This window comes from Chlamydotis macqueenii, chromosome 17 (assembly GCF_036417535.1).
Source record: "Chlamydotis macqueenii isolate bChlMac1 chromosome 17, bChlMac1.mat, whole genome shotgun sequence".
Classification (NCBI taxonomy): Eukaryota; Metazoa; Chordata; class Aves; order Otidiformes; family Otididae; genus Chlamydotis; species Chlamydotis macqueenii.
The window spans coordinates 1625836-1648522 of record NC_141572.1 but is presented as its reverse complement, the minus strand read 5'-3'; the positions used below and the strand labels follow the sequence as shown (position 1 = coordinate 1648522).

Below are 22687 nucleotides of genomic sequence, written 5' to 3'. Positions count from 1 at the left end.
TTTTAGTAGTCCCAGACTAAGAGACAGGAGCATAACAAAACTTGAACTGAAACTGCTCCCTATTCTGTAGTTTAAAATAAAAAAACAGAACAAGCCAGCTTCAAAAAAGATAATCTCTCTTCCCCACCTCCCCCACCTTTGAAATGCTTAATAGAAAAAAAAAAAAAAAAAAAAAAAAAGCAGCGTTAGACAGATGGTTTTATAAAGGTAACAGCACTCTTTATTTCCGCTGGAGGAAAAACCACAGTTTCATCTCCTACCTCGCAACTTTGTCAAGAGCTCAATGCAAGGCTTATTCCCTTTCTTGTTTTTCCTGTGAAGTCACAGTAATCCCCTTCTCAAAGAAAGATGCAATTCCAACACAGGCCACTGCCACCGTGCAAGAAACTCACCATTCCTGCAGACACCAGGGAAGCTATTTAGGGATGCAAGCCGTGTCCTTAAACAGAAATGGTGCAGCTATGCCAGTTCTACTGTGCACTGAAGGAATTTTAATCATTTGCTACGGAAAACAACGGATTATTGGTTTAAAATAGGGTTCCAAGTTACCAACCGTCTCACTGGTTATGATCAAGTCCATTTTCTAGTGATTTTATACTGGTTAATAGTTGGTCACGCAAAACCGCCCTGTTTCGCCCAAGGAACAAGCGCAGGATTAGGTAGCAAGCTCAGACCGTATGTACCATAGGCTCTAACGCTCCCGCCAGCCAGAACACAGGAATATTGCTCACGTTTAACGGCTGTAAGGCTTTCCTGCGGACGTACGTTGTGTACGTGTGGAGTGCACTTGTGAGTCACAGTGTAAGGACTGTAAACGCTGACAGAAGTGCGGATAAAACAGCTACGAGCGTATCGTATGACGAGAGACCTGAGGAAAGCTGGTGAAAATGTACTTGCGAATTGTTACAACACCCTTTTTATGAGCGTAGTCATATCGGCTTGTTTTAAAATCAATAAAAATAGTCAGATAAAAAAATATATGTATTCACATGAAGGATGAGCATTTGAATTTTAAAAAGCAACACACTTTTCCCTTTCGGGTGACAGAATTAAAACTTATCTTCCAATAAGTCTACATTAAAATTTCACCTGATTTTTTTTTCTATTTGAATTTAGCACCCACACACAGGCACGCACTCAGGCACACACCGAGTGATCGCAAAGAAGCACCTGTATCTATCGCTTATTTTCTTGCTGCCCTCTGACTACGGGAACTAGCTGGTTTTGAATCACTGCAGAAAGTGCGGCTTTACTAGACAGACGGTCCCATTTCAGCATCTAAAATTTTACTGGCTACTTGTTTTGTCCTTTTTCAGAAAGCACTAGTTTAATCTTGAGCTTGGATTAGCTGGTCAAGTATAAAGTTATCCCTCTGAAGCAGGAGCACATGATAAAATCTCAGTAACTGGAAAAGAGAGAATGACATATAAACAAAACCAACAGGAAACATCTGTCAGCAGGGAGAGCTACCTATGTGTGTATATGTATATAGATACTCTTCCGTGTAACACCTGGAAGAAACAGACAATGGCTTTGTATTATTCAGAAATTACTAAGCAGATAAGTATTTCTTTGGTAAGTAATGAAGTTTCCCTCCTGAACTCCCCCATAAATCAGGTTTTCAAGCTTTACTGCAATCCTATATCCTGATGCTAAGCAAAATTTCCATCTGCTCTTCCATAAACAGGTTTAGATAAAAAAATTTCCTTCAAAGCTAAGACTGCATGGTTGGGGACTCAAATGCGGAGTCTGTGATCTGAAACTCCCTCAAACAAAAATAAATCATCTTTTTGTAGCTGATGATGCCAACTTAGAAGGCAGGAGAAATGTTTACTTAAAGCAATCCAGGAGTAGTCTTCAGACTGGTAGCTCTGAAGGCCTTCAGTTTTACGCAGATTTGGTCATCCTTAATTCAGAAAATTGCTAGAGTTATTTTTCCACAAGAGAAAGCTGTAAAACTTGCTGAAGCTCTGCATCTTCCTTTTCACGACGCTGCTTCTCTCGTTCCTCCTGCTCTCGGACAGACAACTCCATGGCAAGCTGCAAGTCTTTTTCAAAACTGGAAGGTTCACGGGGGGTGCTGCAGTGTGAGTTACCCGAGCTCGTTAGATAGCTCTCCTGCAGCGCCCTGAAGGAGAAAAAGAACTTTGAGAAGTAAGAGAGACAGAGCCTATTTCACGTTTCCTGCAGTGATCCTTCCTAGCAACTGTTTTCTAACTACAAAGCTGAAAAATCTCTCCCCGAAGGGCAGAAAGCAGTTTTCAGGGTAAGGGAGCAGTTGTTCTAACATCTGTAAAATTCCCAACGTAACACCTCTTCTTTGAAGGTTCCTCATAATCTTTCATGCATACTAGCAGTTACACTTTCAATGGGCTTCTTAAAATCATTCTCACCTAGTTTAAAGGTAACGTGATTTTCCACATACAAAAGAACCAAGAGGATGCACTTCTTTGAGTGCACAAAGATTTCTTTGCACTTAACTGCAGGAAGACCCCAGATACCAGAGCATATTCTCAAGGGTCCATTAAATATATGTTGCTAAATTTATAAGGATTACATAAAAGGATTTTGAAAAGAAAGAAGAGCTACCCTGAAGCGTGCAGCATCTGATAAGCAAACATTCAACCCAGAGGGACCAAATTCACTGTTTTTAGAGCAGAACAGGAGGACTGTTTATTTGTCGGGTGAGGAATCTGTTACGTGTGCAGACCGCTCCCACAGCTGAGCTAAAGCGCTATACTACACAAACCAGCGAGACCCAGTTTAGAGTCCTTGCTTCTTGGAAAACTAAAAGCACGAGAAAACAGACCTTGAGTTCTATGCATCTGCTACCTACATACACAAAGAAGTTGTAAGATTGCTTCATGCTACTGGTGGGAGTATTTTGCTCTGTCACTACATGGCTTGAAGTGAAAAAAAAAAAAAACTAGTTACCTCTGATACTGTATATTGAAGTCCTGTGAATATGCAACCGCTCCATTGGAGTGCACCCCCGCTTCCTAGACGTGGGGAAAGAGAGACAATTCCACAGCAGTTAACACATCTGCAGTGCAACTCACTGACAGGCAACTCTTTAATCACTCTTACTTCTTCTTTGAAATACTTTACTATATTTTTCTCTTCTGAGTTTCTCAAAAAAATAGTTCCTACATTGGTTTAATTCAGAGATGCAGCTATGGCTGCCTCGTCCTTGCCAAAACTGTCAGATCTGCACAGCACAGACTACAGCACACTTACCTTATTTCCACCGGATTCCAACAAGCTCTGCTGAATAGCAAACTGCATGATCTCGTTATCTTCATCCTGAACATGTATGCTCCTGCCGTCATCTTGGACATGGTAAGATTTGGGGATCTCAAACACTGACTGGTCAACCTCAAAATTAGCACCTACAGAAGCCAAATATCATTAGAAACATGGCATAGTATATTTTCACAGGTTGTGACTTTAAAAATTCTGATAAATGTTTATGCATGATTAAGTTAACTCCAAAAATTCAGAAAAACCACCTGGCTAAATATACCAACAGGCTCTGAAGGACCTCTGTGGCAAACAACCACAAAGACAGAATGCAAGGTCTTTTTTTACGATGCTGGGAAGTTACACAAATCAAACCAGCATGCAGCAGGGCGCTAAGGTAGCCGAACTCTGACAAAACTAGATATGGAAGAAAAAAAGATTGCAAAAGAAGCACCACAGTGGCTTTTCTGAGGTTATTCCCAATGAATGGGCTTGCAACAGCTCACAGGACAGAGTATCACTGGATACACACAGTCATTAGCATCCTACTCAAACATAATCCCCTCTTTTCTGAAAGAGCATGCAGACTGAGCTGTCACTTACAGCAATTTTGTATTCTGCTTCCCATAGCAATAGCCTGTACCAGAATTTAGACCTCAAAACATTTGGGAAAGCTTGCTACGGCTCAGTTTAGTCAGTCTGGCCAGCATGGGAGCGGCAGAATAAGTCAATGTGATCGGTTTCACATACTCCAGATCAGCTGTAATGCACTGCAGCTCCCTCTCACCTGTGAACGTTGCATTCTCTGGAGTTAACCCATGTCTCTCTTCTGTGCATTCCACCGACAGACGCGTAAAAAGATGTGATCACTGCATCTTTTCCACTCCTTACCTGAATCACACTGTGCACCTCCAGCCACCTGTGATGTTTTGTCAGCCGTCCTGCAGCCATTGACATTCTCAAATGTAATTCGTGCATTCAGCACATGAAATAGGGGAATTTCTGTAACAAAGAGTATGAGATTTCTGTCAAAAAGAGAACTCGCTCATCCACGTCCACACCTACAGCCACATCAAACCCTCACACCTTTATTGAATATACTCTACAAGCAGCATCAAGTATATAGTGACTCACTTCACCAAGAAGTTGCCCTTAGTCATTCTCACTGTCTCTCTAAATCTCTTATTTTATAATAAGATTTGCCAACTCGAAGGCAGCAAAGCTAAGAGGAAAGGGCTAGCTCATTCTTACTGAAATGGTACGGCCCTTAGAATCGTACTTCTGTGCTGGCCATTCAGAATTTGCATTCAACGAGCCCAGATGTACAAGACAATGTAGGTCTGGGTTTACAAAACACATTAACACGTGTTTTGTAAATGTATGCTGCAAAGCCCCTAGAAAGAATGGAAATTAAGAAGATGCTATAATAAAAATTGCTAAATATTACCAATTTTGACAGGAAATCCTGGGGGAAATTCCAGAGTGATGAAATCCCTAAGCCTGGCAAAATGAGCACTAGTTCTGGCCATCAGGTCGATGATTGGAGTGACTTGCTCCATAAGTGACAAGGGAAACTCTTCGCTCATCCACAAGGTTGCTTTAAATCTTAAAGAGAAAGTTGCATAAAAGCATCTTAAGTTTACAGTTTAGGAAGAGATGCAAAGCAAAATACATAGCATGCATGTCACCTGCTTCACACATCTCAAAGAGTCAGAACAGTTACTGCTCTGAGAAACCGAACCACATTCCTGGTCAGACCAGAGGCAAAGCACGGGAGGTTACGAACAAGTTACAGCAATACTCCAAATCTTTTCTTTGACTTAGTGGAAGAAGAATTAGACTATAGCCAAATACTTCAAGATCTCTCTTTTGATTGATTTTGAAAGCTTAGGGAAAACCACAATGGATATTTGTAAAAATGGTTTCCAGAGATTAGATTACTAGGAAGAGACAACCTAGAAATAGTTAAAATCTTATTTCTCACTTCTGCGTTCGAATGGTGACTTCTTTTGGTCTTCCTATGTCTCTACCTTTCAAATCAAATTCTGGGTCAAAGTATTCCTCCAGAGTAATAGCAGTAGGATTGTTACTTGCAGCATACTCTGTTGTCTTGGTCGTGCTCTATAAGGAGAGAGAGAAAAAACAAAACAAAACACAAAAGTACAGAACAAATAGACAGTGGCTGCTATAAGAAACTTTTAAGTTACCTCTTGTGAAATAATTCATTCTCTACTTTGGATACCAGTGACACATAGTCACAAACAGAAGCATACACATTTGGACTGCTTCCCATTGAGGTTAAAAATCACCAAGCATTTTAGAGACAGGAAAATCTACTTAAACACTTCAAAGCTAGAAACCAACCAGAGATGCGCACACAAGCTACAGCACTTCTAGGCTCCAAATCCTTTATTAAAGAGAAACTTTGATGTGGTATTTTAAAGAAAAATATCAAGATCCGTGAAAGACCTGTAATGCCACCTTGACACACACCCAGCATTTGGGAAATCTATTATCTACCTGTACATACTTAAGTAAGATGCACAGGAGTTTTTAAACCAAATTGAAACATTTCAGAACAGTAGAGGACAGATTGCTCTTCAGCAGCTTGGAGGAAAGCTGTGTGCTAACACATCAATTCATTCTCTCATTGTATCTTTGTCTGTGATCACCATGCTAGCAGGATCGCCCACCTGAGCCTCCTGCAGGTCTGTGAACATGTCTTCCCAGATTACTGGTGGGTTGCCACCAAGATCTGCGCTTGCTCAGATTTACTGCCACTGCTCACACCCCAGCGCTTGCTGTACGAATGGATTCTATCTCTTTTTCATAAGCATTAAGAAGGAGGTGCGTGCTAATCATACAGAACATTTGAGGACTTCAAACAAAAGGAAAAAAACAAAACAAAAAACTCCCACCTTCAGGGAAAATTTAAACCTCATTGTCAAAATTGTGACCAAACTAAGGAAACAGGAAGCAACTCCACACACATACAACTCCTACCAGCAGAGATCTCTGCGCTGCAATGACCTCTTACCACGTCAAAGACACTCACCTGAGCACCATACTCATGCTCCACTGTACCCAGAAATGATTCCAGGGGGTTCCTGTCAGCTTCAGACAACAGGAGGGAAAAACAAACAAACAAAACTTATTACTATTAATTAGCAGTATAAAACGGGTACAATACACAGAACAGAGGCTAAGATTTTCACTGGTCTCTGCCATTAGCAGAGAGCTTTATTATTCACAGCACCTCTCCTCCCGGGCCCCAAGGCAGGCAAATGAAGGACAGTGTTTCCATATGAGGTTACTGACTGGTCACCCTTTACTTTAGTTTAAATACTAGAAGAAATTAGTGGACCAAAACAAAAAGTCAAAGCAAACAAAGCCTACATGAATCTTGTAATAATGGCCAAAGCAAAGCAGAGGCACGAATACATTCCAGAACAGGAAAAAGCATGGAAAAGTGCAGCCTTTCAAAACTTTCAATAAACTTTCAACAGTTTTGAAGGGCTCTTCTTTTGTCTAAATACAGCTAGGATAAGTACTAGTTTATTTGTATGTTAGGAGTCAAGTAAAGCAGGACAAAGCCAGCAAGAAAAGTATTTCCCTTGCCTATCTGTCCAGTTCTGCAGTCACACAGAGAAGGTATCAGAGATCCAAAAGGTTCTACTTATTTCCAGTTATTATTATGAAAATTACCTTTATATCTTTTCTTCTCCTCTTCTGTTAAATGTTCCGTTCGGATTCTTGTGACCACATTCACATTGTTTGCAATGTATACCTTAAAAAAAGTACAAGGTCAAAAACCAAAAAGACAAAAGCATCACAGGTTAAAAAAGGAGAGTTCTCTCTAGTAAAACACCACGTACACAAATCTAAAGAGTAAAGCAACGTGGGTCTGCCTCATTGACAAAGATCTCAATCTTTAACACACCAGTGGTAAAACAGGAAATGTGGCGTTTTGATTTTTCTATTCACTTTGGTATAACGTAAATCCTACACAACACATTCTTGATAGAGTTACGCTAAGGCTGAAACTCCATGCCACCTGCTGGGCAAGTTGAGAAAATAAAAACCCTGCAAATCATTTGCTGTAGTATCTCCAGACAGCACTAATCTTGCAAGCATCCTGTGCCGAAAGAATGACAGAAGTTTGATGGCAGCACAAGTCAGCCTTTCAACCAAGTTCCTGGAAAGCACATTTACACACTTTGTAATACGCTTTCGTAACAAAATAAGCCAACCTCAAAGCTAGACAGGCATTTCCAAACTTGCTGGAAAGAATCCCCACCTGGACAGCAATTTTGAGAGAACAGGAAGGAAAGTCAGATAACGCTATTTCCAAACAGCAGTCACTGTTTAGATGAACATGAAATTTGGCGATAGCTTAATTCTGCAGGAACTCTAATGAACCCCATGTCCAACTGAATAGTCCTGCAGTCCTACCAGAAAGAACTTCATATAAGCATACAAAGCTATTCAGCATTTATTCTTCCGTTAAATGAAATCACAAAATATTATTTATTGTGCAAATTCCAAAACCCAGAGTAAACACAGACTTATGAATCAGGAAAGTTAATTCTTGTGATTCTTAACTTAAATTCCGAACACAGTAAGGCTGTAAAGCCATTTTCAGAAGTATTTCACTGAAGTCAAACGGAAGACAAAAACCAGTGTCACACAGAACAAATCTAAGCAACTGTATGACTCATGAGCACAGTCTGGGTCTTTAATTTACCAACAGTCTTTTATTACTCTAATTCACGATGCAACTCATGGCAGCAGGAGGCTGTTATTTCCTCGCAATACTCTTACTAGAGAGTGCTCAAGGCACTTCCCCAACAGGTTTCTCGACTTTTAAATGGTGAAAGAATGACAATATCCAAAAATGAGTTAAATCCCAGTTTTTGGATGGAAGAGAGTTCTACCAGTTACACTGAATCATTTGCCCCTCTTCTCCTGAGACACTTTGATCCTCCCTCCCCACTAAAGCCCCTGCTGACGTTCCTGCATGCAGGCACCAACCCTCCCACAGGCTTGGCAGCCTTGAAGTTCCCCACTCCTGCCTAGCTCTGCCGGCAACGCAATAAAATACTCGATAGGAAGTTTAAGACTTGAAATACTCGGGAAATAAAGGCAAAACACCATCACACTTCAGTTAGCTGTAAGACGTCTTAATAGAAGAGAACGGGCTTTACCTTTGCTTCATAACCATTTACAGCTTCTGCTTTTTCTGTCCTCCATACCCAGAATCCAGAGGTGGTTCTGACAAAAAATGAACACCATAAGCATCCATGTAGTTGCACTTTTACATAATCCCCAGCCCATTTTTCTAAAATTGATTTTAAACAACATTTGACAGGTTATTTGATTATTAACCCCCAAGAAAAGCACAGGTCAACCTGTCCTCACACACACATATTACGAGAAGGCCGAGGAAGTCACGCTGTTTCCGTTCTTATTCAGTCCATGGCCACAGCCCAGAGGCTCAGAGATTTTACACTGAGATGTGGATACCTGAGCCACAGAAGAGGATGACAGCCCAAAAACTTACCAAATTATTTTGTCTGACAGCCCGAGCATGGCAGCTTTTAACACACGGTTTAATTTCAAAAGTATGCTGTCACTGCAATTTGGGGAACCAGTTTGTAAGAATAAGTCTGTCTAAGAAATCTTAGCTTGGGGATGCGTAGATGCTGCAGTTACTAAGGTTCAGGGAACGTCACCGGGACTAATTCTGGGCAGCTTTGAAAGGGTACTAAATATTCAGAAGATGCTGGAGTTACACAACTCCCTTTGAAAACACTTGTTTTGTACGATCATGATGGGTACTGCATCACAGAGCACTTCAAGAGGAGCTTCCTAACAAGGACTGTTTGAACTAAGCTGACAGATACCTGGATAAACATGTGTAGTAAACAAGGAAGACAAATGTGCGTCTGTGAACAGACACACTATACATGTATTTTTATTTGAAGTACTCATGCCGGATTTGATTGACTTAGCTACAAGACGCAAGTCCTTGCCCATTAGTTTCAGCACGATACCTATGGATTTGGGTGAAACGCAAACTTATTGAGACGTTAACACTGATCTTACTAAGAAGATAAACCGGAAGCGTTCTGCAAATCAGTTCTTTCAACTGGAAACTTTGTGCCAAACAGCAGTGGCAAGTTGACCAAGCCAAATCTCTTTACCTAATGGGATATGAAGTTTAAAGTAATTTCAGATCTAGCCTTAGAAGTTTTTATTACCAGGGCTTTAGAGAGTTTGTCTTTAAAGCTTCATTGCAAGTATGAACATCTATAACCTTGAAGTGTTTATTTGTTACGAGAAACTTTGTACCTTACCTTTCAAAAGCAATATTTTTTGTATCAAGGCACGTATTAATGATTGGAGATGTAAGGCGTCTTTCCACATCTTTTCTTTTTGGTGTCATAGATCCCAGTGTCAAACGCTTCATGTGCTGGGAAATCTCAAAGCGCTCCGTTGTTACAAACTTATCATCATGATTGATCTCAATCAGTTCTGCCCAGCCTCCAGTATCTGTCGGAAATGGTACATCTCAATCTAAAAAACTTGGCAACAGTGTTCCAGAATAAAAAAGTGAGACTATACTGTACATCAAATCAGAGTGGGCGCTAATTCACTGTATTTTGCACTCAGCTGAGATTAAATGTGGAGCTGTATCTAAAATTATTTTCTATTTGGGGGGCAGAAGAACAGAATGGGGAAAACTAAGTAAAAGACTGAAGTAAAATTTTAGCCCTATCACCAAATTTTGACCTCAGATTTACTCTAAGGAAAGAAATTAAGCTGTTACATTAAACCGCAAAACAGTATCTCTACGAGACACTCACAGAATACACGTATAAAAAACGTTTATAAAATTCAGTACTCAGACTCAACCGGTCTTTCTGTGCGAAACTGGGATTTCTTATTGTGGCTCACATAGTACTTGGGGATCAATGGTGCAGACATGCTAAAATATTTACCTTCTCCCTTGAAAATTAAACTACGCCTTCCTCTCTCCCAGCTCATGTTTTCAAAGCCCAGTAAAGTGATATCAACACGCAGCTTGGCACCACTTTTCCAGATGCGGCAGACATCACTTGGACAAACTCTAGAAACCAGTGGGACTGTAAAAGAAAAATGAGAAAAATGTAAATAGAAAATATTCAAGAGACGAAGCGCACAGGAAGTCTGAACTCGGGCAGAAGCTGTATCTCTGATACAGGATTGCTCAGTACTATGCTCATTATTCCAACCACAACAGCGTCTATATACGAGTCCTTACCCCAGCTAGTGAACTCCCATTTCATTTCCACGTAAAAGTCCGGAGTCTGGAGGAGAAAAATACTTTATGAATACTTCATGAAATAGTTTAGATCTAACACGCAGTACAGCATTTCTCGTGAACATTTTAGCTAAAGAAAAACAAAATAAGAACACAACTCGAGACACAATAAATGAATGTCAAAAAAATGAAATTGAAACTAACAAACGTCAAAGACATTGGCCTACCACTGCTGCTTTCTGATGAGCTATTTTTCCTTATTTTGCTATAGGAGCAGTGACACCTTCAAGATTCAGCCTCCAATGCTGGAGTTCGTGACTAAGGATTTCAAAGCAGAGTAACGGAAAAACGTCTCCATCTCCCACTGCACTATGGAACATGCAAGTTGAAATGAATCGCACAATTGCCCCCCTGATTTCAGTTTACTTAACTGAACTACCTGAATGAGAATTGCAGTCTGGAGTAAGAGGTTTAAACTAAGTAATCACCTCATTAATCTTTTGGAGTAATTCAGGAACTCCTCCAAGCGTCATGGAGGTCTGTTGGTAGTCCCGATGCTGCAGAATCATTTGTACCATCTCCGGATCTCCTGTACTGACAGCCTCGTGTAAAACTGAAAGGAATCCACACACAAGCTAGTTTCAGTTTGCTTTGTGAGCAAAATACACAATGTAAGAGCAGTCAAAATACAACATCTGCCACTGAAAAGCATTAACACATTACTTCTGTTTTCCAAGCTATCCTTACCTGTCCATCCCTGTGCGTTCTCTTTAGTTACGTCTGCCTTGTGCTGGAGGAGGACTTTGGCAGATTCTAGATAACCCAAGGAAACAGCAAGGTGCAACAAGGTCCGGCCTCGCGGATCACGTTGATCAACATCCTGTTGAGCAGCGGAGAGAGAAATAATGCTGAAGCTGTCCCATCAAACGCAACTAATCAGAGCACACTGAGAAGAGTTTATACAAACAAAGCTTGGCGGTAGTAATCCAGGAGTCAATATTCCCCAGCTATTCCCACATGTGAGTCTGTGGTGCAGAGCCGTTTTCAAACACTACTGTACTGCCCTTCTGCACTCTGTTCAGCGCAATCTTACTTCCCCACCGAAATAAAAAGAGAAGCAGAACAGGGCCTGTAAAACTGACATGGTAAGAACCGGTATCACTGCAAGACACGACTGAGTTCTTGTTGATGCTTCTCATTTCTTTTCCTGTAATTATTTCCCCTTCTGTCTCCCTTCAGAAGGGGTCTCTTTCAGGAGAAGACAGGAGTTCTAGTCTGCGTGCGTTGCACCATGGACAGTCAACAGCCCGAGAGACCAATACAGGGTTTAACATTATACAACGTAACAGAGAGGAGCAAAAAAACCAAAGTCACAGGGCATACACCACCAATTTTGTATAGCAGTTTTTGAAAGTATAGAAGCAAATGGTATTTTACAAAGCATCCATTTAACTGACACACACAGCACAATGAAGAGTGAGTGCATTTTGTACAAGTCACTAAAAAAAAAAACAAAAGAAAAGAAAAGAAAAAAATACACTACTACACAGGCATAAATATCCAAAACATGCAAGCACAACATACTCATACCTTACATATTTTTCATTATTAGCTTAGAGATTTGAAACAGAAGAGCATCTATAACTAAAGGAAAAGGGGAAAGTCAATAGCAGAATAAGAAGGAAAGTTATTATGCAAGTTAACACGGTTATTTGACAGCATTAAGTTGGAAAGATCACACACAGAGTAGGGAAAGTTTCATTTTAAAGCATTCTCTTTTCACTTCTGTGGTAGAATACTAAGTAATTTGCTTCCCCACTTCCTACAGCTCCAATGCCTACTGCACCGGCAGGTAAAGGGCTCTAAGGCGTCCCTCCCCATTGTGTGTGCTGCTGCTAACCGGCAACCACGCCTCCTGTCCCTCATCTGCCACACCAAGTGCTGCTGGCAAGTGTCCTTTGATTCCCACACGCACCCCTCCGACAGCAAGAAGCTTATCCCAAGGAAGCAGGAGGAAACATATCTTTGGAATACTTAAAAAGAAGTTATTTACAAGCAGATAAAGGAAGTAAGAGACATATATTCCATCTTAACACGTTGCTCATTTCCTCGCAGTATAAAGTGTTTGAGGCAGGAAGCATCACTTCGCCGGTGCGGGTGCTAACCCAACTGCAGTCTCAGACTAACAAGCAGCAGAACGATCCTTACTTAATTACAAACTTTCACAGGCAAGAACATTACTGAAACAGAAATAAAGACACAGAAGCAACGTGCCAGTAAGGTTAAAGATTCTTTTAAGGAATAAGATCACGTGAATTGCATAAAAAGTAACTGCATTCCAAAGATTCTCCTAAAAATAGGACAGCGGCATGCTCCAAGCAAGCATTAGTAAGTTGTGGTGTACTGTTAGAATTGCAGATGATAGCTGCTAGTCGGGAGGCAGCACAGCAGATCTTTGGCTCATATACTTGTGGTGTCAGGTATAATGTAATTAATATGCTCTGCTTCTGCAAACTCTACTCCACACTAGCGAATGTCAGGGCTTTTACACAGCATCTCGGCAAGAACGTCTGCTGCTCCAGCTCTGCCGCAGCTTTTCAGACCACTTCCTTACGTCATCACCGTTTCTCGCTTAGCCGACCCAGAGAGGGAACAGCTTTGTATTTTTCTACTCTACAGCATGAAACAATGATCCATTTTTTTACCAGAGATGCTAAAACATGCCAGTCAGTATAAAAACGCTGCCCCCACAGTCTTGGGCAGCAATGATGCCGTAAGAATAGCTAGAGGCTAGTTTAATCTGCATGGTCCTGTTAAGGTAAGCGGTATTTATTGCTTTTCTGGCACAGAAAAAAAAAAAAAATAATGTCCATCATATCTGCTCTTCCTGATCTGTTTCAATGACTCCTAATACTTTCTAAAGAACTATTCTGCAACCCACACTCAAATGCTCTGAGCACAGCTTTACAGATAACATGTCAACATTTAACATCCTGCAAAACAAAAAGTATATTCCTATGCGTTCTTACATCACTCCCGCAACCACAAATAAATAGATAAAGAGAAAGAAGCGTAGCAATCCCACAAGCCCAGCAAACAGACCTGGCAGTGCCATCAGGGTTACTTCTCCCCAGGAAGGCAGCAAGTGAGGGGCCCCAAGCCCTGTACCATAGCACAAGCTCTTTCGGGGCCACATCGGCCCTTCTATCACCCGGTCGGGCATCCCGGTTACCTTGTCCTGCAGCTCCTCGTCCAGCCGCCTGTAGTCATTATTCCAGACCAGGACGTGCAGGGGAAACGCGCTGCTGGCCCTGCCAGGGGAACTCATCATGCCACACACCTGCAGGAGCGGGGGAAGCAGGGTGCCTACCCTCACTGTTCCCCCTTCTCTTTATTTTGGAGACCCCAGACTACTCAACCCCCGATCCCTTCAGCTTCTCCTCTCTCCTAGCACCCACCTGCTCCAGGTGGTGGCGGGAAACACTGCGCCGCAACCCCCTACGAACCCTTCACCCCGCTCCGAGGGGCGCCCCATGAAAAAATCCCACTCGTGGGGGTCTCCTCCTCCCGTGCACCCCCCCAGCCCCACACTGCAGAGGGCCTCCCCTCCTCCCGCTGCCTCTCAGCCCCACGCGCCCGGGGGTCCCCTGCTCCTGGGCCCACTCACCCACGGGCCCACACTCCTGGGGGTCCCTTGCTCCTGGGCCCACCCGCCTCCAGCCCCACACTCCCGGAACCCTCCCACTCCCCCCGGCCCCCCACTCCTGAGGGTCTCCCCTGCTCCTGCCACCCCCAGCCGCAAACCCCCGCGTTCCTCCTTCCCGTCTTTCCAGGGCAGCGGCCGGGACGGACCACAGCGTAGCCGGTGCGGGGGGGACTCCCCCTCGGTTCCCCTCAGCGGCCGCCACCGGCGAACCCACAGCAGCAGGAAGTTTGCCGCTCCCCGCCTACCTTCCCCCCCGCGCCGGAGAGCAGAGGGAACGTCCCGCCCGCGAGCTGCCCCATTGCCCTCCGCGCGGGGGACGCCGGCGCGGCGTTGAGCCGGACGTGGCGCTCAGCGCTGGCTGCTTTCCCCCCGCCTCCACCGAGAGTTGGTTTCGCCCGCCCGCCCTGCCGTGGAGCGGGGCGGGAGCGCCCTCCCTGCCGCCGCCATGGCGAGTGAGGGCAGGGCTTGATGGAGCAGCCTCTTCCGCCAGCCTTCCGAATCCTCGTTTATCCCAGCCCCGGCTCTGCCGCAGTCGCGAGGGGATAACGAGCTGGTCGGCGTAGCCGCTTGCGGGAGGTCTCTGTGTTTTCCCGCAGAAGCACAACGTTTCTCTGAAGCAGAGTGCAGCCTGAAGCGGGCGGCTGCCAGGGACAAACGTGGCCGGCGCCTCGCCCCGGCTGACTGCCGCCCTCTTGCCAGGAACGAACATGGCGGCTGGGGGCCCCGTCGTCCTCCCGCGGAACGCAGCTCGGCGCTGGCGCACGCAGCTTGGTGAATAGCGCCGGCGGCGGAGCGGGCGGCGTTGCCGTGCGCCTGCGCGCTGCCGCCTCGGCTGGGCCGCCTGGCGGGGGCTGGCGGCGGGGACCCGTTAGCGCGGCAGGAAGCGGCCGGTCCCGCCGCCGCCCACCACCACCACCACCATGTCGAAGCGCCTGAGGAGCAGCGAGGTCTGCGCCGACTGCAGCGCCCAGGGTAGGCACCGCCGGCGGCCGGGGGCGCGGCGAAGGCAGACGGGCGAGCCCATCCCCCTCTCCTCAGACCGGGCAGCGGCGCTGCCCCCCCCGCCCCCGACGGGGCGCGGGCAGGTGGCGGCCGTGAGGGGCGGGAAGCGCAGGGGCTCTGCCGGGACGGAGGGGGGGGTCCTGCCAGGGGAAGGCGGCGATCCCGGCGGTGTCACCGCCTTGTAGCGGCCCCTCGTCGGCGGAGAGCCGGGTTTGACGCGTTTTCAGCGGTTCCGCCGGTATCGGCCCCTTTCTGAAGGAGCCGTTCTTCTGCCGAGCCGACGGTGCGCTCAAGCCTCTCCGCAGTTGGCTTTAATTTCAGTTTTAAAGCACACAGGTCGCCCTGGTAGCCCGGCTGTTCCCGCCGTCTCGCCGCCCTGCCCTCTCGGGTCAGCCCGGGGGCCTGTGGACAGCCACCGCCCTGATGGCGAGGGGTCTGGAACCTCGCAGCTTCGAGAGGAGGAAGGCTTGCTTGAAGAGGTCTTCCAGTCACGGAGCTGGAAGATGGGGGTAGAGGTGTGGGCTGGAAACGTGCCGCTGAGTGGGACAGTGGCCGTTTCGGGGGACTCGTGAGGATGAGAGACGTGCCTTGTTCTGAGGGGCAGGGGAAAGTAAAATTTCCAGTTGTTAAGTGCATGACTTGCCCCACGGCCTGGGTTGAGTGTGAGTATCCCAAACTTTCAAAGAAAAGGTGTTCTGAAAGATCCAGACCCTGCAGGTGAGTTTGGGACGTTGTTGAAACAAATCTTGTTTTTAGAAAGGAGTTGCATCTCCTTTTCTGACCATCTGTAGTTTTGCTGTTCTTACAATTAACAGCGTACAGTTTACTTTTTTTTTAGCAGTTGTGTGTATTTGTTGTCTTTCCTTCTCAGAGTTACCTGTTTTTTGTTGTTTGTACTCTGTGCTGGTTCTTACAATATAATTACTTATGTACATACTGAAATGGATTAAAACACTGTAATGTAGATAACACTTGAATGGCCAGAAGGTGCGAGAGGGAATAACAACTTTGGTAAAATGGTACTTCTGTTTAAAAAATAAAATAATAAAAATCCCAGATTAACTCCCAGGGAGTTACTTTTGTCTTCACAGAATTTTGTTTTCCCAATAAACAGAGCTTGGGTGTGTTACGGAGGCAGGTGTCCCTATCTCATAGGAGGTGGCATATCTGTGCGTTTAAACATGGGTGGTGTTACGACTCTGAGGTAAAGCTGTGCTACTGTGTTTGTGTTCGTTAAGCTCGTCAGGAGCATGCGGTGTATCAGAATCGCTGTTAGGGTAACCTTGTAAGCTGGCCTTTTATTTTGTTGTGTTGTGACATTATAACACTGTCAGATATTTACTTCATCTGGATGAAGAAATTTGCTGGCTTATCCGTATATATAAAAAGAACCTTAACTCGACCCTTTCTTAAATTTAAAAATAAAAATCAAACCCTTCTTTCAGTTAAATCGGAGAGAATTTGTCAGAAGGGTGTTTGGGAGCTGCTACGCATGCAGCTGTGTCAGGAGACCTGGGGGAGCTGCAGCCTTTCCACCCTCATCAGGTGCGGCAAGTGCAGAATGCCCGGCTGCTGTAATCATCAGTGCTTGCCCCTTGAACTTGATACTTTTTGGTTTTTTCCCCTGTGGCATAGTATGAGTAGTTTCCCTTTACATGAGGTGATTTTATGTGTACTTTTCTGGTACACTTCCTATTTTCAGGCAGGAGTTCGATTTCAAACTGACAGGCTTCATCGCACACTTCCTGTTTTGAATCACTCTGCCGTGTTCCTGAAAACAGATCTGACCTATCTTTCTAGCGTCTCCCCTGTTGTGTTTTGGTATCAGCTTAAGCATGTTTTGATTTGGTCCTTCATTTGATCTCTTGAAAACGATCAAATAAATTCCAGCACAGACACTTCGTTAAATTAAATTTAGACCTGAAATATCAGTTTTCCCATAAAGTGACAGCTCGCTCTGTTTCTTCAGACTGTCTAACGCTGTTCCTTCTCCCTCTCCCATCCCCATCTGTTACTTGGGAACAAGTAAATGGTAGTCTGCCAGGTATGAATTAAATTGAGGGGCTAGAAATGGTTGTGCAGTTTCATTTTAAAACTTTCAGTTAAACCAGCGTGACTCAGAAGTCAGGTTGCAGTGCTTAACTTCCCACTGCTTTTTGATCAGTCCACTCTCTGCCGCGCACACTGTCAAATCCGCTCTCTTCCGTATCATTTAGGCTCCTAAACTGGGCCCTGAGCTGCTGTCCGTCCTCTCTCTGGCCACCCCAGCACTTGGTAGGAGCAGAGACTGTTCTCTTTGGCTGTTGTGCTGAACTTTCCAGTTCTCTTGCTGAATCCATCTGTTGTCTTTCCTTTTGTTTTTCCTTTATTGTAGGTTGTTTTTTTTTTTCAGTTTTTGACGGATTTTGCATGGACTCTTTCATCAGTGTGGTTCATTTTAAGTAGAATGTACAAGCTGAAATTACAAGCAAGGCCTTAGCTTCTTTCTTCACGAGAGTTTTAAAGCCCTGTTTCTGCTATGAAATGACCAAAGAAACAGCAGGTGACTTTGTCCCAGCTAAATGGCTGTTGTTTGGAGCCAGTTAAGTGAGATATTGAGGTGGGTGTAGAGGAGAAAACCTGATGATGACTATTAGTCAAAACAGACTGAGGTTCACAGGCAGCTGTAACTAATGACTGAAACTAGAAACACAGTGGCTGTCAGAAGAACCCCGTTAGTTTATGAATGAGAGTGTGCTGAGGTTGTCTGTAATGGGAAGGGACTAGGCTCGTTAATCTGGAAGGCTGCCTCCAGTCTGGGGTTGTTAGGTTAGCACTAATGCATCTCATTTCATTGTTATTTTTTTCCTTCTTAGAAGTGAAAGTTGTTAAAATAATGGAATGATTTAATAAGGAGGTTACATGCTTGTTATTAATTTGTTTTTTAAATTGGGTTAGGTTTTTTTCCAAAACATATGCTTTAATTTGGCTCTGGACTGTGATAGTTATCTGTGAATAGATGTTCCCGTCCCTCACGGCCCGTAGTTCGAACAGGTTTGCCTGCATTGCCTTCAGCACACACACAACATCAACTCTGCTTAAACACCACATCTGTGATCAGATCTCATGTTTCAGGGATTCCGTAAATTTATTGCATGGGTCAGAGAAGGCTTTCTTGTGATGTGCAGTTGCTTAGATGTGTTCTGACAGGATGCGGATCTCTCATCAGATACCACGCTTTTGTTGTACTCGCTTATTTAGCCTCAAACTTATCTCTGGATTTGAAATGAAGAATTTTCCAAAATAGAAGAGATCTGAAGGTCTGTCTTGCTGCTCAGTTGCCTGTTACTGCAGGGGTCTTGACACGTTGGCTTTCATGTGTCACTGACAGAAAACTGGAGTTTCTTCAGAAGACTGAGCCAAGAGCAGCAGAGGGACCTCAGTTCAGTGTCCTGTTGGGCATGTATTCAGTTTCAGTCTGATTCCTATTCAGTTTTGTACTTTTTGGTGTTTGAAGCTACATAATAGCTAGCTTATATTATTAATTGCTTCACCTTCTATCAGTTGTCTTTCTGATTTGCTTATAAGATGGCTTCAATTTGGATCTGTTCAGTTGAAGCTAATTTTCTTATCCACTTTTAATTTTACTGAGCATTTAATTTGATACATATGTGCTTTGCTCTTTTTTTTTTTTTACTGTGACACTCTTGAGTGTTTTTATTCCTCAATGTGGAAAGTAAAAAACGTTGTAATAACACAGAACTGAAGATTTAGCAGTACGTGAAAAAGCGTGACTACTATTACCACTTTTTATTTATAGACTTCAGGGTTTTTTAAAAGAGCGGGTAGGTACTGCTGTTAGAAGTATTTTTGTAGGACTTCACTAAATGACAAGTAAGCACTTCAAGAAGGTAATAAATTCAGTGTCGCGTTATGCTTTTACAAAGGAAAGTATTTTCGTAGGAAGAACTGGAAATAGTGGGGCTTTTTTCATCGTTTCCACAGCAGATCTCCTTGCTGTCCTAGGACTCCTCCATCCCCAGTAGGTGCAGGGGCTGTTACTCCCGCAGCATGCAGAGGCCCGGCAAGGTTGTAACGTTACAAGCTCAAGCAATGCCTAAGCAGTAAAGCTAGGGTTAGAAGGCAGGGCTCCTCGTTTTAGACTCTGTGCTTGAAATACAAGGTCCTGTTGCCTTCTGTATTGTAATTAATGTGTTCTTTTTCAGATCCTTGTTGGGCGTCTATAAACAGGGGGATTCTGATCTGTGACGAGTGCTGTAGTGTTCATCGAAGTTTGGGGCGTCACATCTCTCAAGTGAGACATCTCAAGCATACGCCATGGCCGCCAACACTGCTGCAGGTAAAAAGTAAAACTATGTCTTCCTTCATTAAAACTAGATATATTAATTAAAAAAAAAAAATTAATGGGATTTAAATCACTAAGCTTTTGTTTGAGAGGGACTGGTCCTTTTAAGCTTTCTTTTTCTAAGTTAATTCCCTTTTATTTCTCTTCTTTTGCTGTGATGGACTACTAAAATCAGAATTATCTGTGGCTTTTTAGCCATTATGGATACTTTTGTTTTGGAAGGTCACCTTCAACTTTTCTTTCAGACTTGTGCAAGGCATCTGCTTCAACCTAAGTTTTCAATAGACAGCAAGCCTCTTTTCCTAATAGAGCTGCTGTTGGGAAGAGGAGAGAATTTTAAGGGGGTTCTTACTATGTTCCACATGATAATCTCCTAGGCGTGTGCCCGGTTCTGATATCCCGGCAGGTTATGGGTGCTGGCACGCAGAATGTGAAACTCTGTTGGCTTGCTGTTTACTTGAGAATAATTACAGACACTTGACCAGTCAGTCTGTACAGCTAGCAGCAACTTTGCTTTACTGCCTGTTTGTATACGTTTTGGATTTCAGATGGTTGAAACACTGTATAATAACGGTGCTAACTCCATATGGGAACATTCGTTGCTGGACCCTGCCTCTGTTATGAGTGGAAGACGCAAAGCTAGCCCACAGGATAAAGTGCAGTAAGTGGAAAATTACAGCATTTTTATTTTTGTAGAAGTGTGATTTTGTTTGGCAGTGAGAGAGACAGTAAGGTGTATATTTTTTTTTGCTGAAAGAGAACAAGAGTAAACTATTTATTTGTTATTTTTTTTTAATTTCCAGTGATTAATTTTTTAAAATTTATTGCAAAAATGTAAATGCATTCCTTGAATTCTCTGAAGTATTGATTCCTAACCTTTGGCTTTGAATAGTGAGGACCTTTATTTGTACTTGAATCAAAAGACTTAATTCTTATGGCACATGCTTCAGTTAACTGGAGGCTACTAAAGAGGTTGAGTTTGATGAATTAAAAAAATTGAGAGAGGATTTCTGTCACTGAATACGGTCCTTCGTTTTAAAATGTAAATAACTGCATATAGTAAGTACAGATCTTAACTTGACGTAATTGTAAATTCCGTGTTTGCTTCTAAGGAATATACGCCACATCCTAAAGTCTGCAGATACTTTAATGTTTGTAACAAAAGTATGCTCTCTATACTTAGACAATCTGCACTGGGTTGGTTTTTTATGAAAATATTTTTCTGTGTCTAACTTTGCTACTAGGAGCATGCAAAGATCTAATGCAACCCTGACTTGTGAATTTTCCTTTTTCTAGAGCATCTGTATTATTGTGAAAGCACTAATATTTCTTTTTCTTTCCTATTTCTCTTTACAGTCCAAATAAAGCAGAATTCATTAGAGCTAAGTATCAAATGTTAGCATTTGTTCATCGCTTGCCATGCCGTGAAGATGACAGCGTCACTGCCAAAGATCTTAGTAAGGTTAGTATGTTTTTTTCTGGCAGTCTGCAGAAGCTACAACTTCTGTGTAGCAGAACAGTGAAGTCTGACTGAGTTAAATTAGTTGGTTTTGACTTGAGATAACTATTGCTGCTCTTTGGCACTGTTACGTAAACAAATACAGCTTGACTTCAACTTGAAGCTGCTTTTTTGGGTAATATATATGGATATTGGAGATGTGGATGGTTGAGAGGCATCAATTTCGGTTAACTTGGAGAAAAACGTTTACACAAAACAGCTGTTCCTAAAAGCATGGCTGAAAAAAACAAATGCTGAATCACAGTTATTGCCGCTGTATTAAGTACAATCCTGCTTCTTTTTCAGCAACTCCATTCCAGCGTAAGGACAGGGAATCTGGAGACATGTTTGCGATTGCTCTCCTTAGGAGCTCAAGCCAACTTCTTTCATCCCGTATGAACACTTTTTTCATTATTTTGATATACAATCAATTCTTACTGTTTGTAATATTTATGCTGATTTCAGCTGATAGACATTATATTTTAATTTTCTACTCAGACCTGTTGATTAAATAGATATTTTTCTTAAAAACTTGTAGGAAAAAGGCAACACCCCGCTCCACGTTGCTGCTAAGGCAGGACAGACTTTGCAGGCGGAATTATTAGCAGTTTATGGTGCTGATCCTGGCACGCAAGATTCCAATGGAAAAACTCCAGTTGACTATGCAAGGTAGAAGGCTCTTATATATTAACTGATGTTCATAAATTATATTATAAACTTGCTTAGATGTGTTTCTGTCCTTAAAATAATTTGACTGTTAGATGCTAATAAGTACCTTTTCTGGAAAGAGTGAATGTGTAAAGAGCATAAATAGTGTTTTTGTCGTTTTGTAGCCTCTATTGTCCTGGATGCTTGAGACAACGGTTGTGATCCCAAAGAATAGACTGTGCCAATCTATCAGCTCGCAGAAAAGTAATCTGAGAAGAGTTTATGCAAGTTCAGGAAGCTGATTCGACTCCAGGAGTGCGGATTAACTAGGGAATTGCAGTAGGAAAGGGCTGGACTGCATGAATGGGTCAGGGAGCAGCGTGTGAAACCAGGCTTTTTAGTGGCAGTGAACTGTTAGGTGCATCCAGTGGCAGAACTGCACCCTCAGGAAAGGCTACAGGCTCCCCAAGGGCAGACAACATTCCTGTCGAGAAAGATTAAACATGAATGTCTCTGCTGATCGCTTGGCCAGTAGTGAGGCATTGCAAGACTTGCAGCACAGCACTGAAGATTTTTATGTGTTTCTATGCAAAATTGGACACTACTGATCAAGTAGAAGCTGCACATTTGTGTAAATAAAATATCCTTATTGCTCTGATTGCTTTTGAATTGAGGCCATACATGGAACACTGAATAAGTTCACTATTTGCCAGAACCAGAACGCTTGGTTGCAGAGCACAGAATGCCAGAATATTTCTGTTTCTCAGTGCTTTCAATCAAATGTGAATTTGAGTGAGTTTGCTGCATGAGCTCAGGAACTATCTAGGAAATTGTAAATAAAGTATTCAAAATAGCCTATACAATCTATTTTTTTCACAACAGCAAAGCAGTAGGTAAAGCTTTTCAGAATTTTCACTGACTCATTTTGAGGAGTTCATAAAGGTT

General features: G+C 43.2%; 2 protein-coding genes across 10 annotated transcripts in view; one reads left to right on the top strand and one right to left on the bottom strand.

Moving 5' to 3' along the window:
- Positions 1-194: 194 nt before the first annotated feature.
- On the bottom strand, positions 195-14513 carry ANKRD13A (ankyrin repeat domain 13A). Of its 4 annotated transcripts, none has more exons than XM_086761446.1 (16): positions 14495-14513; positions 13776-13883; positions 11291-11423; positions 11032-11156; positions 10544-10589; positions 10242-10385; positions 9597-9792; positions 8445-8511; positions 6946-7027; positions 6296-6354; positions 5225-5361; positions 4688-4845; positions 4132-4242; positions 3238-3389; positions 2935-2999; positions 195-2128 (listed from the first exon to the last, which is right to left on the bottom strand). In XM_086761446.1, the coding sequence occupies exons 2-16, from the start codon at positions 13872-13874 to the stop codon at positions 1930-1932; spliced, it is 1773 nt and encodes a 590-aa protein (XP_086617572.1). In that variant the 5' UTR covers positions 13875-13883; positions 14495-14513; the 3' UTR covers positions 195-1929. The 4 variants fall into 4 exon arrangements, with proteins under 4 accessions (XP_086617572.1, XP_086617575.1, XP_086617573.1 ...); XM_086761449.1 differs by lacking the exon at positions 14495-14513 and adding an exon at positions 14396-14483 and having other exon boundaries at positions 13776-13854; XM_086761447.1 differs by lacking the exon at positions 14495-14513 and adding an exon at positions 14396-14467.
- A 453-nt stretch (positions 14514-14966) lies between these two features.
- The window catches only part of GIT2 (GIT ArfGAP 2), a 32799-nt gene continuing 25078 nt past the window's right edge, over positions 14967-22687 (top strand). For all 6 annotated transcript variants that reach the window (XM_086761444.1, XM_086761440.1, XM_086761443.1 and 3 more), the window contains exons 1-6: positions 14967-15221; positions 19457-19590; positions 20145-20257; positions 20953-21058; positions 21401-21487; positions 21633-21763. In XM_086761444.1, coding sequence (XP_086617570.1) covers positions 15170-15221; positions 19457-19590; positions 20145-20257; positions 20953-21058; positions 21401-21487; positions 21633-21763 — 623 coding nt within the window. In that variant the 5' untranslated portion in view covers positions 14967-15169. The remainder of the gene's footprint in view (positions 15222-19456; positions 19591-20144; positions 20258-20952; positions 21059-21400; positions 21488-21632; positions 21764-22687) is intronic.

What these genes read in the sequence shown, in the direction of transcription:
- ANKRD13A (XM_086761446.1), bottom strand. Translation starts at nt 13,874, where the DNA reads ATGATGAGTTCCCCTGGCAGGGCCAGCAGCGCGTTTCCCCTGCACGTC. An exon ending in ATGGGAGTTCACTAGCTGGG is followed by an intron (nt 10,386 to 10,543) that starts GTAAGGACTCGT and finishes TTTCTTTTACAG; the next exon opens with TCCCACTGGTTTCTAGAGTT. An exon ending in TGGAATCCGGTGGAAATAAG is followed by an intron (nt 3,000 to 3,237) that starts GTAAGTGTGCTG and finishes CCCCACGTCTAG; the next exon opens with GAAGCGGGGGTGCACTCCAA.